The sequence below is a fragment of the Nerophis lumbriciformis genome, linkage group LG18 (assembly GCF_033978685.3).
Source record: "Nerophis lumbriciformis linkage group LG18, RoL_Nlum_v2.1, whole genome shotgun sequence".
In the NCBI taxonomy this organism is placed as follows: domain Eukaryota; kingdom Metazoa; phylum Chordata; class Actinopteri; order Syngnathiformes; family Syngnathidae; genus Nerophis; species Nerophis lumbriciformis.
The window spans coordinates 24,350,001-24,365,108 of NC_084565.2; the positions used below are offsets into that span (position 1 = coordinate 24,350,001).

The following is a 15,108-nucleotide window of genomic DNA, read 5'->3' on the forward strand; positions in this document are numbered from 1 at the left end:
GGGGAGCTGTGCTTAATCAAGGGCAACCATTCATTCCTTGTACTCGGACAATTGGGAGTGGAGAATGAACTCAAGAGCATAAATCTGTTCAGTATGGCAGTGTTATAACAAAAGGAAAAGAACCATCCGGATTGTTATAGGCGCAAAGTTGAAAAGCCAGCCTCTGAACCTGCAACCCTCAAGTTGCTGGCACGGCCGCTCTACCAACCGAGCTATACCGCCCCCAAATAGTAATAGTAAGAATATTCAAGTGTACTTTCTATCATATAATCCCTTGTTAATAGGGATGTCCGATAATGGCTTTTTGCCGATATCCGATATTCCGATATTGTCCAACTCTTTAATTACCGATATCGATATCAACTGATATATACAGTCGTGGAATTAACACATTATTATGCCTAATTTGGACAACCAGGTATGGTGAAGATAAGGTACTTTAAAAAAATAAAAAATAAAATAAAATAAGATAAATAAATTAAAAACATTTTCTTGAATAAAAAAGAAAGTAAAACAATATAAAAACAGTTACATTGAAACTAGTAATTAATGAAAATGAGTAAAATTAACTGTATTAGTGCCCAAGACATGGGTAACTTACTTCGATGAACACCGAACCCTTTACGGTTATGTTTCCGTGAAGAAGGCCAAATATATAGTTGATAGTGTCCCCAATAATGGGGAACAAGGCAGTGTCGTAGCATCTTTAATATTCAAAACCAAAAAGTGAATGCACTGCATAGGTGAGGGTAAGCTGCTTACGTACGCAGTAAGAGACGTGGCATCACAAGCGGGCTTTTTAAAGTGGTCAGACTTCTGATCAGACTTCCTTGCTTCTTCTAGTCTGTTTTATTGTGAAGAAAACCTCCGCTTGCTTCTTCTAGTCTGTTTTATTGTGAAGAAAACCTCCGCATATTTGATGTTCAAACTGATAAAAAAAAATTTTTTTGCTTTCCGGACACGGAAAGGATTGACAGATTGATGGTTGATTTTGTGATTTATTTTATTTTATACGCTAGGCTAAGCCACAGCGCCTCAAATGTTATCTTTTTTTTGTAAACTGAATTTAATAGGAAAACAGTATAGCTCGGTTGGTAGAGCGGCCGTGCCAGCAACTTGAGGGTTGCAGGTTCGATCCCCGCTTCCGCCATCCTAGTCACTGCCGTTGTGTCCTTGGGCAAGACACTTTACCCACCTGCTCCCAGTGTCACCCACACTGGTTTGAATGTAACTTAGATATTGGGTTTCACTATGTAAGGCGCTTTGAGTCACTTGAGAAAAAGCGCTATATAAATGTAATTCACTTCACTTCACTTCACACGAAGAAACAAGACGACAAGTGCCTTGTTTTTAGGCAGTTAATTAGAAAGTTGTTAGTTTAAAAGTTAGGGTGGGATTTAGGTGATATTAATACTGTGTTGCATTGTTCCGTTTAAATTATAGTTCCCAGGTTTCACTGTGAGTTAGAGTTGTGGTTACAGAAGTTACCATCCTGTCTTGCTTAGTTCACAGATCAGCCATGTGCTTCTTGAATGTAGTCAGTGCATATTTATTTACAGGATGCATAGATTTTTGACAAAACAGGCTATATGCCCCACCTCCCTTATAGTCTCACTAATTAAACCTTTGCTCTCAGATGGCTGGGAAACATTCCTGCTGCAACTAACTGCGCGTTTATTTCAATTCAAGAATAACATGTTTTCCTCTGTCCACAGGGTGGGATCCATGGAAAGATCTCCTTGACGGCCTATGTGGTGGCAGCACTCCTGGAGACGGGGATAACAACAGATGTAAGCAGTCCAACAAAGCAATGTGTTGCTACAGTTGGGTGTGTTCCATTACAGGAACAAAACACTTTTCCTCTGTTTCCTACATGGGATGAAGTGGTGATTTTATAGGTTTCATTTCATTTCATGGATGTTTGTTTTCCTTACCGCCCCGCCAGCTGTGGAAGCATATTGCAGTATTCTTGATAGCTGCAGGGAAGGATGTTCATCTGGCAGTCAGCCCACTCATATTTGTTATGCCTCATACTAAGCAGCAAATCTCGTCACGTTTTTTTTACGGCATCAAAATGTTTTGGACAAGATTTCGTGTGAAGGAGTTATAGTCCCTCAGGAATCATGTCTACATGTTGCTTACTTGATATGCTTTTCTTCGCTTCCTAAGTTCTTGCATTAGCTTTTAAACTTCTGCACTACGTTTACTTTACACATGCTGTAGCTGACAACATGAGTATTTTCCGCAATGTGAGCACTTGTTGAAACACAAGGAGATCGGATGGTCATGGTTTTATGTGTTTCGGACATGCTTAACAAGTTACATCAGTGCTTCTTGCCACATCTTAATTGAAATACTATTAAGGATCTTATGGTATTTATTTATTGATTTATTTTTCTGTTTGAGATGCTGTCTCCAGCATCTTACATACACTCACCTGGGCCGAGTTGTTCAAGAGGAGTTAAAGTTAAAGTTAAAGTACCAATGATTGTCACACACAATCCCCTTGTTCACCCCCTGGGAGATGAGGGGAGCAGTGGGCAGCAGCGGTGCCGCGCCCGGGAATCATTTTTGGTGATTTAACCCCCAATTCCAACCCTCGATGCTGAGTGCCAAGCAGGGAGGTAATGGGTCCCATTGTTATAGTCTTTGGTATGACTCAGCCGGGGTTTGAACTCACAACCTACCGATCTCAGGGCGGACACTCTAACCACTAGGCCACTGAGTAGGTCTACTTTGTTTGATTTTGACAGCTTTTGAGACAACTCTATAAATTCTACTTTAGTGGTCTTTAGTGTTTGATAGTCTGCAATTTTAATTGTATGGTTTGAAAATAAGTTGAAAAATGATCAATACATTATGTGTGTCTAATTCGTGATGAATGTTTTGACCAGTTAGAATTTGTTTTAAATTACATTTTGTTCCTCAGATCCGCCCTGAATCCACCAAACAGCTGGGATCAGAATAAGTTTTGTAAAATACAAACTGAGAATTTGATCCAGAGCTGACCAAACCTAGATTAAATAGTGTGATCTAATTTGATTTCAGAATCACTTTTTAGTTTTGGACCAACTGTTTTCAAGATTTTATCCAATCCATTATCCAAATTCCAATCCGATTACCTTTGAACAACTCAGGGCGGACACTCTAACCACTAGGCCACTGAGTAGGTCTACTTTATTTGATTTTGACAGCTTATGAGACAACTCTATAAATTCTACTTTAGTGGTCTTTAGTGTTTGATAGTCTGCAATTTTAATTGTATGGTTTGAAAATCAGTTGAAAAATGATCAATACATTATGTGTGTCTAATCCGTGATGAATGTTGTTTATTTAACCAGTTAGAATTTGTTTTAAATTACATTTTGTTCCTCAGATCCGCCCTGAATCCACCAAACAGCTGGGATCAGAATAAGTTTTGTAAAATACAAACTGAGAATTTGATCCAGAGCTGACCAAACCTAGATTAAATAGTGTGATCTAATTTGATTTCAGAATCTCTTTTTAGTTTTGGACCAACTGTTTTCAAGATTTTATCCAATCCATTATCCAAATTCCAATCAGATTACCTTTGAACAACTGGGCCCTGATAATCGAAATAGATTCAGAAAAAGGGCTGAGATGACATCTGCAACAACTTAACACTTAATTTAATTAGCTCAATTTTTAACATTTAAACAATACTGCAGTTTGTGTGATTCTCAAAACAAAAAAAAGTGCAAAAGATTCACTGAGATGTGCATTTTTATATATTTAACTTACCTGCAACACAGTAACATTCAAACTTTGATCACTTGTAAGCGTCATCAGCTTATTCCTTTTCAAAAAGCAAAATTCCTTTTTCTTTTTTCTTTTTTTACAAATTATTTGCACTTTGCAAGCAAAGTGTTGGGCAACTTTACACGAGTCCAGCAGAGCTTTCTTCATTTACTGATACTTCGCTCATAGAATGACTAGCCTATTGGTGAAAAAACTCCAGTCGTTGGTGTGGTCCTGGTTTCATGCTACCGGTTGCATGTTTTTAGGTACAAAACAAGCTTCTTCTTTTTTTTTTTTACTGTATTTAGGTTTATTGTCACTTTTTTATAGGGATGTCCAATAATGGCCTTTTGCCGATATCCGATATTCCGATATTGTCCAACTCTTTAATTACCGATACCGATATCAACCGATATATACAGTCGTGGAATTAACACATTATTACCGGTATGCCTAATTTGGACAACCAGATATGGTGAAGATAAGGTACTTTTTTTTTTTAATTATAAAATAAGATAAATAAATTTAAAAAAAATTATTGAATAAAAAAAAAAATAAAACAATATAAAAACAGTTACATAGAGACTAGTAATTAATGAGTAAAATTAGTAAAATTAACTCTTAAAGGTTAGTACTATTAGTGGACCAGCAGCACGCACAATCATGTGTGCTTACGGACTGTATCTCTTGCAGACTGTATTGATATATATTGATATATAATGTAGGAACCAGAATATTAATAACAGAAAGAAACAACCCTTTTGTGTGAATGAGTGTGAATGGGGGAGGGAGGTTTTTTGGGTTGGTGCACTAATTGTAAGTGTATCTTGTGTTTTTTATGTTGATTTAATTTTAAAAAATACCGATAATACCGATAATAAAAAAAAACGATACCGATCATTTCCGATGTTACATTTTAACGCATTTATCGGCACCTTCTGCGTTTTTCTTTAAATCCCTGTCACAAACCTCTCCATCTCTCCTCCCTCAGCTCTTCCTGTCTACTTCTCCTACTGAGTTGAACAGTCTCCGACCAGTTTAGTAAAAAGCACAACAACACAGTAATCTGCAAAATTGTTTCCTCTATCATAGGCAGCCTGTTGATTAGTTTGAGCAGGGGCACTATTTCAAGCATGAATAAAGACACATATTGAAATGCCTGTCCCTGACACCTCGCTGCAACCCACCATGAGGTCACACCCCACTATTTGAGACGGAGTTACATTCAGGAACATCCCATGATTACACTTCCACAATTCAACATGTCCAAAAAAAAGAGTAGGAACCAATGCTCTCCAATTGTAAATGGTTGACACACATCCCCTCCCCTGCATCCATATGTCTCCTGAACCCCCCTTTGTCATTTTACAACTGATAACAACTGCCCACCGCCCCCAAAAAAGAAAAAAATGCTTCACATCAAAGGAAACACCAAAATCTCTAATCCCCTTTCGCTTTGGGGGCCTCTCATCTCTTAGATTAGAGGGAAGGTTCACATATGCGTAAGATGAAAGTCCACCTATACCTTTCAATTGCTGCACCTGAGCTAAAGATTTCAGCATGCAAGTAGGAAAAATGTAAAGCTTACGCACACCCAGGTCAATGTAATATACTTACAATTACATAGATCATTTTGCCTGTATTTTGGCATGCATGAAATATGTTGTCTTTGTTTGGTCCAGGAAGAGAAGATGTCGGTGGCCAGAGCCAAGGATTTCCTGGAGACTACCACCTACACCGCTGATGACCCTTACACCACAGCTCTGTCCGCCTACGCCTTGGCTCTACTGCGCAGCCCCTATGCACCCCTTGCCCTGCGGCGCCTCAACCACATGGCCATTACACAAGGTAACGTCACTTTGGTAACGTACTATGAGATGAACTAAGTTCTTCCAACATTAATTGGAAATTGTACTGTTATGTTCCAATGCATTCTGACGTACCGCAAGCTTGGCTGACATAAATTATTATTACATTCTAGGGCAGGACTGGGCAACTACTTTGACCCGGGGGCTCACATTGAGAGAAAAAAATGTGCTCTCAATGTGTGCATTAGTTTGGCATGGTGAAAGGATTTTTGCGCCCATTTAAAGTACCGTATTTTTCGGACTATAAGTCAGTTTTTTTCATAATTTGGCCGGGGGTGCGACTTATACTCAGGAGCGACTTATGTGTGAAATTATTAACACATTACCATAAAATATCAAAAAATATTATTTAGCTCATTCACGTAAGAGACTAGATGTATAAGATTTCATGGGATTTAGCGATTAGGAGTGACAGATTGTTTGGTAAACGTATAGCATGTTCTATATGTTATAGTTATTTGAATGACTCTTACCATAATATGTTACGTTAACATACCAGGCACGTTCTCAGTTGGTTATTTATGCCTCATATAACGTACACTTATTCAGCCTGTTCTTCACTATTCTTTATTTATTTTAAATTGCCTTTCAAATGTCTATTCTTGGTGTTGGGTTTTATCAAATACATTTCCCCAAAAAATGCAACTTATACTCCAGTGCGACTTATATATGTTTTTTTTCCTTCTGTATTATGTATTTTCAGCAGGTGCGACTTATACTCCGAAAAATACGGTATTACAATATTAAATGATTAATTGAAATGAGATTTATTTTTTGAAATTGTCTAAACCTTAAATCGTAAAATATAATCTTCAATATTTATTTTTAAATAAATCATTGATTGTTTTGATCAGGGGGGTCAAACTCATTTGAGCTCAGGGGCCGCATGGAGGAAAATCTGTGCACACGCGGGCCGGACTATTAAACTCATGGCATTAAAACAAAAAAAAATAAAGACAACTTCAGATTGTTTTCTTTGTCTTACGTTGGCCAAAAATAGAACAAACACATTCTGAAAATATTACAATAAAAATATAGAAAAAAATACCGGCAGCGGTAAAGTTTAGATCCATGAAGGAAAGAAGAAAGTGAATGAATGTTTATAACTGAATAAATTTACATATATATAACTTTTTTTTTTTTTTTTTTAATGAATTAAGTAACGTTTATGACAACCTTTTTCTAAAACACAATATAGAATGTGAGATATAACAGGATAATGCATACATTTATCATTGTTTTCAAAACGGTTACAAAAAAGTGGAACCCCAAAAAGTTACTGTGACCCCATTTTTATGACTTGATGGGGTCCCTGGGACCCCATTTTGAAAATTCCTAGCGCCAACATTGATGGAGTATTGGTGCGTGCAAAACAGCAGCAGGCGGCTGTGGCCTGCGGGCCGGTTCTAATACTACTCAAATATCATCCCGGGGGCCAAATATAATTCATTTGTGGGCCAGATCTGGCCTTTTTAGTGATTTGACTTCTTTATTAAGTAGATGTTTAATTCTCTAATGACAGTTTTAAGTCACTCAATTGCATTTTCATTTATCAATTATGTCATTTTGTCAAGATAGATTCCATACCACATTGTTTTTGTGCCAAAATTAAATAAATTATGGTTCAACCAATCAGATAATGCCATTCATTCACTACCTTTCTTTTGATGAGTGACACATTTACTTAACCAAGTTGTATTCACTATTCTCAATGTGCTGCAGGACTATCAAACACAACTTAAATAATTAGTTGATAAGGTCATGTCATATATAAATAAATAAATATTGTTTTTAAAATGATATGTATCAATTTAATGAATTTATGGACAATTTGATACATTATTTCACATTTTAATTGTGTTTGACAAAAAACCCACCTTAGGGATAGTGTATTTACTATAGCAATAAAAAAATATATAATGTTAGTGATCCACTAAGTACCCTACATTCATTTATAATATTTTAAAAAATCCTGCTTAATTCTCATCATTGGCTGTTCAGTATTGTCAGTATTAAAACAATTTGACCTGGAGAACAAATGTTTGAACATGTGGTAAGAAACTATAGAATTTAAAATGATCATGTGCGAAATACATTCAGAGTGAGTAAATAGCTATTCCGACAGGTGTTTGATACCATTTTGTGTAGTAACAAACTGCATCCATCAGATGCAGAATGATAGTCCCTTTTGCCTTTGCATGCTTAGATGGACTAACCCACTGGAGCCTGACAGGCAGCGCAATGACAGATGAAGACACTTTCATGGGCTTCAGTGATGGCCTCTCCCAGTCAGGTATACCAACTCAGGCCACATGTTAAAAGCCCCAGGTCTAGTGGTTTTACATCTCTTTAGATGTAGTATTCAACCACAGTGTTAATGCTAATCACATCTACACATGAGAGTCATTTTAAGTGGTGAGTCTTTGTTCTCAGTGGTGTCAGCAGAGGTGGAGATGACAGCTTATGGGCTTCTAACTTTCACCCTCCTCGGGGACGTGGCTTCAGCCCTGCCTGTGGTCAAATGGCTCTCCCAGCAGCGGAATGCCCTGGGTGGCTTTTCTTCTACACAGGTAGCCCTCAAACCTAAGTTTTCCCACAGTTTCCAACCACAGGACTGCAATATATTTGTGGCGGTGGGTTGGGGAGTACGGGGGTTCGATGCTTTCATTGGATTTTGTGCTGCATGAATTGTATTTTCATTTTCATTTGCACAATATAACCTTTTTTCTCGATAGGAAGCTTTATAGCATATATTTTAGGTCATGTTATTATATCTTATCAAGCACGAGGCACTATGGTTTTATATATATACACACACGTTAGGTCAGGAAAAAACACGGAGGCTCTTTCATCCCTACAAGCCTGTTTCGCAGGTTTCCCTGCTCTTCAGGGGATTTGTTCTCCAGGTGAAATTGTTTTAATACTGAGGACCTTTGTCGAATACAATTAAAATGTGAAATAATGTATCGAAATCCCCTGAAGAGCAAGGAAACCTGCGAAACAGGCTTGTAGGGATGTGTTTTTCCTGACCTAGCAAATATATTCCCCTCTACATATACACATATATATATATATATATATATATATATATATATATATATATATATATATATATATATATATATATATATATATATATACACATACATACATGCATGCATGTATGCATGCATGCATGCATGTATGTATGTATGTATGTATGTATGTATGTATGTATGTATGTATGTATGTATGTATGTATGTATGTATGTATGTATGTATGTATGTATGTATGTATGTGTATATATATATATATATATATATATATGTGTATATGTAGAGGGGAATATATTTGCTAGGTCAGGAAAAACACATCCCTACAAGCCTGTTTCGCAGGTTTCCTTGCTCTTCAGGGGATTTCGATACATTATTTCACATTTTAATTGTATTCGACAAAGGTCCTCAGTATTAAAACAATTTCACCTGGAGAACAAATCCCCTGAAGAGCAGGGAAACCTGCGAAACAGGCTTGTAGGGATGAAAGAGCCTCCGTGTTTTTTCCTGACCTAACGTGTGTGTATATATATAAAACCATAGTGCCTCGTGCTTGATAAGATATAATAATGGTAATTAATATGGATGCTTTGGGAGAGATAAACAGTGGTCAAGAAGACAAAAAAGTCCCTAGATCTGCTGTTAGTTGCTTAAGCTTATCTGGAGTGGACTTGCTAAATATAACGACAAAGTTGGCAACACCGAGCCCTCCTGCTCCCTTCTCTTATTCTCTGGCAGACCAAGTGTGATTGGGGTGAGAAGCGTTACGACACATCAACTGTATAGCATTGTAGTGAAAGTTTACATAAAAAATTAATTCCATTACAATGTGTTTATGACCGAGGGAAAACGGGTAGCACCAAATATACTTGTGGCGGTTCAAATTTATATGCATGTATTTTGGCCCTTTGATGAGGTGGCGACTTGCCCAGGGTGTACGCCGCCTTCCGCCCGAATGCAGCTGAGATAGGCTCCAGCACCCCCTGCAACCCCGAAAGGGACAAGCGGTAGAAAATGGATGGATGGGAAATACTGGAACATATTACGCCTTTTTTAGTCCCACAACAGGGAAATTACAGTTTCACAGCAGCAAATGGACAGTAGCAGCAATGAAGAATATTTAATAAGTAATACATTAGAAATTCAGAAATCAAATGCTCCTAAAGGAAATTTGTTACAAAGTTAAGGACTGGAGGTCTTTTTTGTTTTTACATTTCACAGAGGTTCATTTCTTTTCACACTTGCATGACAAGAATGTTGAAAAGATGGAATGGATTGTTCTCCTTATTAGTTGAACATAAACAATTATGTGAGGCAGGTTGACTTGCCAAAGTTCTTTCATTCATATTATTTTTTAGTAAATAATATAACGTAGATTTGCTGCAGGTCGACATCCTAAAACCTTTACTAACTGTGATGCAGTAGTTTTTTATTAACATTTTAACATTTAAGTTGAAGTTGACCACTGTAAAATAAAACCAAAATAAAGTAAACCTATTAACTCTTTGAATATACTTATAAATGGATGGGGAGGAGGAAGGCAAATATATCACATAGAGGTGTTTTATAGGTGTCTAAAAAGCCAAAGAAAATCAATTTGTACTTGTTGATAAAGCTGTGGATGCTCACTGAGCTGAAGTCCCATGAGATTTAGTTTGACCATCAATGCATTGTTTGTGCATCTTTGCTGAGTTTGTAGCCAATATGTGTACTTTGTATGCTAACCCAGTGTTTTTTAACCACTGTGCCGTGGCACACTAGTGTGCCGTGAGATAGAGTCTGGTGTGCCGTGGGAGAATATGTAATTTCGCCTATTTGGGTTAAAAATATTTTTTGCAAACCAGTAATAATAATCTGCAAATGTGCCGTTGTTGAGTGTCGGTGCTGTCTCGAACGCGGCAGAGTAACCGTGTAGTACTCTTCCATATCAGTAGGTGGCAGCCGGTAGCTAATTGCTTTGTAGATGTCGGAAACATGGTTTGTTGTGATCACAATATGCAGACGACAGCATGCAGGTAAAAAGGTATCTAATGCTTAAACCAAAAATAAACAAAAGGCGAGTGCCGCTAGGGAAGGCTATGCAGAACGAACCTAAAACTGAACTGGTTGCAAAGTAAACAAAAACAGAATGCTGGACGACAGCAAAGACTTACGGCGTGTGGAGCAGACGGCGTCCACAAATAACATCCGAACATGACATGACAATCAACAATGTACAGAAGACATGAAACTTCTACAGGAAAATTCCAACAAAACAGAACAAGCCACCAAAATAGGAGCGCAAGACAAGAACTAAAACACTACACACAGGAAGATACCAAAAAAACAAAAACAAATAAGTCACAGGGTGATGTGACAGTACTTTGAGACAAGAGCTATAGTCGTGCATAGTTGGTTATGGTTTGAATTCTTATCCAAAACTTGTGAGAACAACTTTTTATTGTCAATATCAGCTGCTAAGTTTAATGTTTTTATGTTTTCTGCTGGTGTGCCTCCACATTTTTGTGTGCCTTGGCTCAAAAAAGGTTGAAAAACACTGTGCTATACTTGCTAGGACACGTGTGTCGCCCTGCAAGCGTTGTCCGAGTACGCCATCTTGTCCTACGTTGGTGGGGTCAACCTCACCATTTCATTGGCCTCCACAAACCTGGACTTCCAGGAGACCTTTGAACTCAACAAGGACAACCAGAAACTCCTTCAGCGTGCCAAGGTAGGGTGCCCCTAGTGTCGGTACGCTGCACTACATCCAACTCTTTTAATCACGTTTCTCTTTTTTTTTTTTTTTTCTGGTCAGATTCCCAGCATTCCCACTGGCCTTTTTGTGAGCGCCAAAGGAGAAGGCTGCTGTCTCATGCAGGTAATGCGGTGTGACACTCAGAAGTGCACAATCACAGTTGGAGCATTGCAAAAAAAAAATCACACTTACCTCGTCGGCGCACCTCAAGAATGAGTTGGTAGTGGATAACTTGTTGTTGCTCTTTAATTCACAAATAAGGAACTGTAAATTGGAGTGATCTGGTAGAGTTTAGGGAAATGTTGTCTTCTTTTTTTTTTATGTATTAGATATTCCTGCGCTCCCTAAGGACAGGATGTTGATTACTTCCTGCCTTGTCATGGATAAACAAAAAACCTCTTGCACGAGTCATTTTTCTTCTCTGCCGGATAATAATCTCTCCTGACTTCTTATCGCTCCTGGTTAAGTGGTTGTTTTGTCTGTTGAAATGATGTCAAGTCAAGTATGTTTATTGTTTGTACGAGTCTATCCTGTGATGGTACGTTGCCCGGATCATGTTTTGGTTTAGTTTAAGACTCCCTTAGTTCTGTTTCAGCACCCTGGGTTTTGTGTTTCTTGGTTGCCTTGGGTGCTGATTATTTTCACCTGCCTCTGATTAGTGTTCGGTATGCTCACCTGCTCCTGGGCAGTAATCAGAGAGCTATTTATTCCTGCCTTTCGCCACACTCCTGCAACAAGTTACTTTAGTACTCCTTTGATTCCTGTTTCTATACTAAGCTTTCCAGTGCTAGTTTTCTGCCTTAGCTCCCCGTGCAATCGGCACGCTCTTATTGTGTTTGTTTGTATTTTTCCTGCATTTTTGTATTACGGACTGATTTATGGAAAATAAATAATTGTCCGGAGTTCCGTCTGCATCTTGGGGAAATGAGCCGCCCACAAACATGCAACCCCGACGTAACACATCCTTTAATGTCTTCTAGAAAACATTATTTCTCTCCACATATCTTGATTTTCTGTTTTCCGCTGCAGTATCTGGTTTCTTATGGTGCACGGATATCAAACCCACACATTGGTGTCTGTGTTTGTAAACAATTAGTGTGTGATGAGTGTGTGTCGTAAGAGTGTCTTTTAGAACACTTTATCCATAAAAGTACTATAGGGCACTTGGCTATAGTGTGTTGAAACGTAGACATAATGCATCTAAGGCAGTGGTTCTTAACCTTGTTGGAGATACCGAACCCCACCAGCAACGTTCCCTCTAAGGTGAGCGCCTGTGCAATTGCGCACTGCTCAAGTGTCCTCTACGCACGGCAAATCTATGCCACGCACAAAATCAAATAAAAAAATAAGCGCATAACAATTTTCGACACGACACGACAGAGAAAACAGTTTTCGTCATCATTGTTCAAATATTGTAACAAGCCCAGTACTTGTGTATGTCGATATTAGATTAATTGCAATGGTCTTTCTTTTCTGAGAAGCCTGATTCTTATATCACAATACCCGTCATTTCCTGTTCTATGGTTAGTATTACACGTTTGCTGAATCCCAACACTGTGGTCGTGTTGCATAATAACACAAAAAAGCCATTTGTTCAGATTTTACTTTGGATGCTCTTTGAGCGGACTCACTGAGCTGAAGTCTCTGAAGATTTGTTGAAATTTTCTCTTACTTTTAAGACTGCAAATTGTCCAATTATGTGACATTCCACTGTACAGTAGAACCTCAACTTTGGAGCTTAATCGGTTCTGTGACTCTCTCTTAACTCCTAATTTAAAACACTTGTATCTCAAATCAACGCTTTCCTTTGAAATGAAATCACATTTTTAACATGTAACATTCCTAAAAATTAAAAAAAAAACTTTTAGATGAGAAATATAAAAAAAAAAAAAAAACATACAATAGAATGTACCACTAAAAACGACAGTAGTTTTAAGAAAATATGTAACAAAACTTAACAGACTATACCCTGTGCAGTGACTTTTACAATATCTACTTCCAGCTACTTTTCCGTCAAACACACCACTCGCAGCTTCTCCATATTTGATTGGGATGTAAAAAAAAAAGTAATGTGCATGGATTTGTGCGTGCGCACACTTGAATACATCTGATTTTTTTTACTTGCATACAATGTTTTCTGTATTTACTTTTAGTCGGAAATCCATGCAACTCTTTATACATGAGGTTCCAGGGGCCTCATGTAACATCAGTTCTGTGGATTTCTAGTTGTTCATAAGTGTCTGATGGGCACATCAATCGGTCTGAGGTAGAGATGTCCAATAATGGCTTTTTTGCCGATATCCGATATTCCGATATTGTCCAACTCTTAATTACCGATTCCGATATCAACCGATACCGATATATACAGTCGTGAAATTAACACATTATTATGCCTAATTTTGTTGTGATGCCCCGCTGGATGCATTAAACAATGTAACAAGGTTTTTCAAAATAAATCAACTCAAGTTATGGAAAAAAAATGCCAACATGGCACTGCCATATTTATTATTGAAGTCACAAAGTGCGTTATTTTTTTTAACATGCCTCAAAACAGCAGCTTGGAATTTGGGACATGCTCTCCCTGAGCGAGCATGAGGAGGTTGAGGTGGGCGGGGTTGCGGGGGGCGGGTTGATGTGGGCGGGGGGGGTGTATATTGTAGCGTCCCGGAAGAGTTAGTGCTGCAAGGGGTTCTGGGTATTTGTTCTGTTGTGTTTATGTTGTGTTACGGTGCGGATGTTTCTCTCAAAATGTGTTTGTCATTCTTGTTTGGTGTGGGTTCACAGTGTGACACATATTTGTAACAGTGTTAAAGTTGTTTATACGGCATGACATTCACTTGTGTGTGTGAAAAGCCGTAGATATTATGTGATTGGGCCGGCACGCAAAGGCAGTGCCTTTAAGGTTTATTGGCGCTCTGTCATAAATTCATAGTCATAAAGTCATACATTTTACTTTTTGAAACCGATACCGATAATTTTGTAACCGATACCGATAATTTTCGATATTACATTTTAAAGCATTTACCGGCCGATAATATTGGCAGTCCGATATTATCGGACTTCTCTAGTCTGAGGAGTAAAAGTTGTCACTTCTTTATGTGAAATGTTGCCCAGCATCACCTCTGTCTGTGGCTGAAGTATCTACAGCCTATAAAAATTCCACATCAACATTAGTCTTGATACATTTCAACTTTGCTGTGGAAAAGGGGCGTACGGCAGGTTTTTGTGCATATGCAAGCTTGTTACATGAGGCCGTAGATGTTTTGGATGGGTTCACAGTGACATATTCTATGCCATCTAATGCTTGTAACTCTAATTCTTGCTTGCAACTTAAAGGCCTACTGAAATGCGAATTTCTTATTTAAACAGGGATAGCAGGTCCATTCTATGTGTCATACTTAATCATTTCGCGATATTGCCATATTTTTGCTGAAAGGATTTAGTAGAGAACATTGACGATAAAGTTCGCAACTTTTGGTCGCTGATAAAAAAAGCCTTGCTTGTACCGGAAGTAGCAGACGAGTAGCGTGACGTCACAGGTTGTGGAGCTCCTCACATCCGCACATTGTTTACAATCATGGCCACCAGCAGCGAGAGCGATTCGGACCGAGAAAGTGATGATTTCCCCATTAATTTGAGCGAGGATGAAAGATTTGTGGATGAGGAAATTGAGAGTGAAGGACTAGAGGGCAGTGGGAGCGATTCAGATAGGGA

At 38.2% G+C, this 15,108-nt stretch overlaps 1 protein-coding gene across 2 annotated transcripts in view; it reads left to right on the top strand.

Annotated features, from left to right (window-relative positions):
* The window catches only part of cpamd8 (C3 and PZP like alpha-2-macroglobulin domain containing 8), a 139,367-nt gene that overhangs the window by 98,010 nt on the left and 26,249 nt on the right, over nucleotides 1-15,108 (top strand). For both annotated transcript variants that reach the window (XM_061977879.1, XM_061977880.1), the window contains 6 exons: nucleotides 1,716-1,790; nucleotides 5,442-5,607; nucleotides 7,834-7,920; nucleotides 8,061-8,197; nucleotides 11,215-11,370; nucleotides 11,455-11,517. In XM_061977879.1, the coding sequence (XP_061833863.1) occupies nucleotides 1,716-1,790; nucleotides 5,442-5,607; nucleotides 7,834-7,920; nucleotides 8,061-8,197; nucleotides 11,215-11,370; nucleotides 11,455-11,517 (684 nt within the window). The remainder of the gene's footprint in view (nucleotides 1-1,715; nucleotides 1,791-5,441; nucleotides 5,608-7,833; nucleotides 7,921-8,060; nucleotides 8,198-11,214; nucleotides 11,371-11,454; nucleotides 11,518-15,108) is intronic.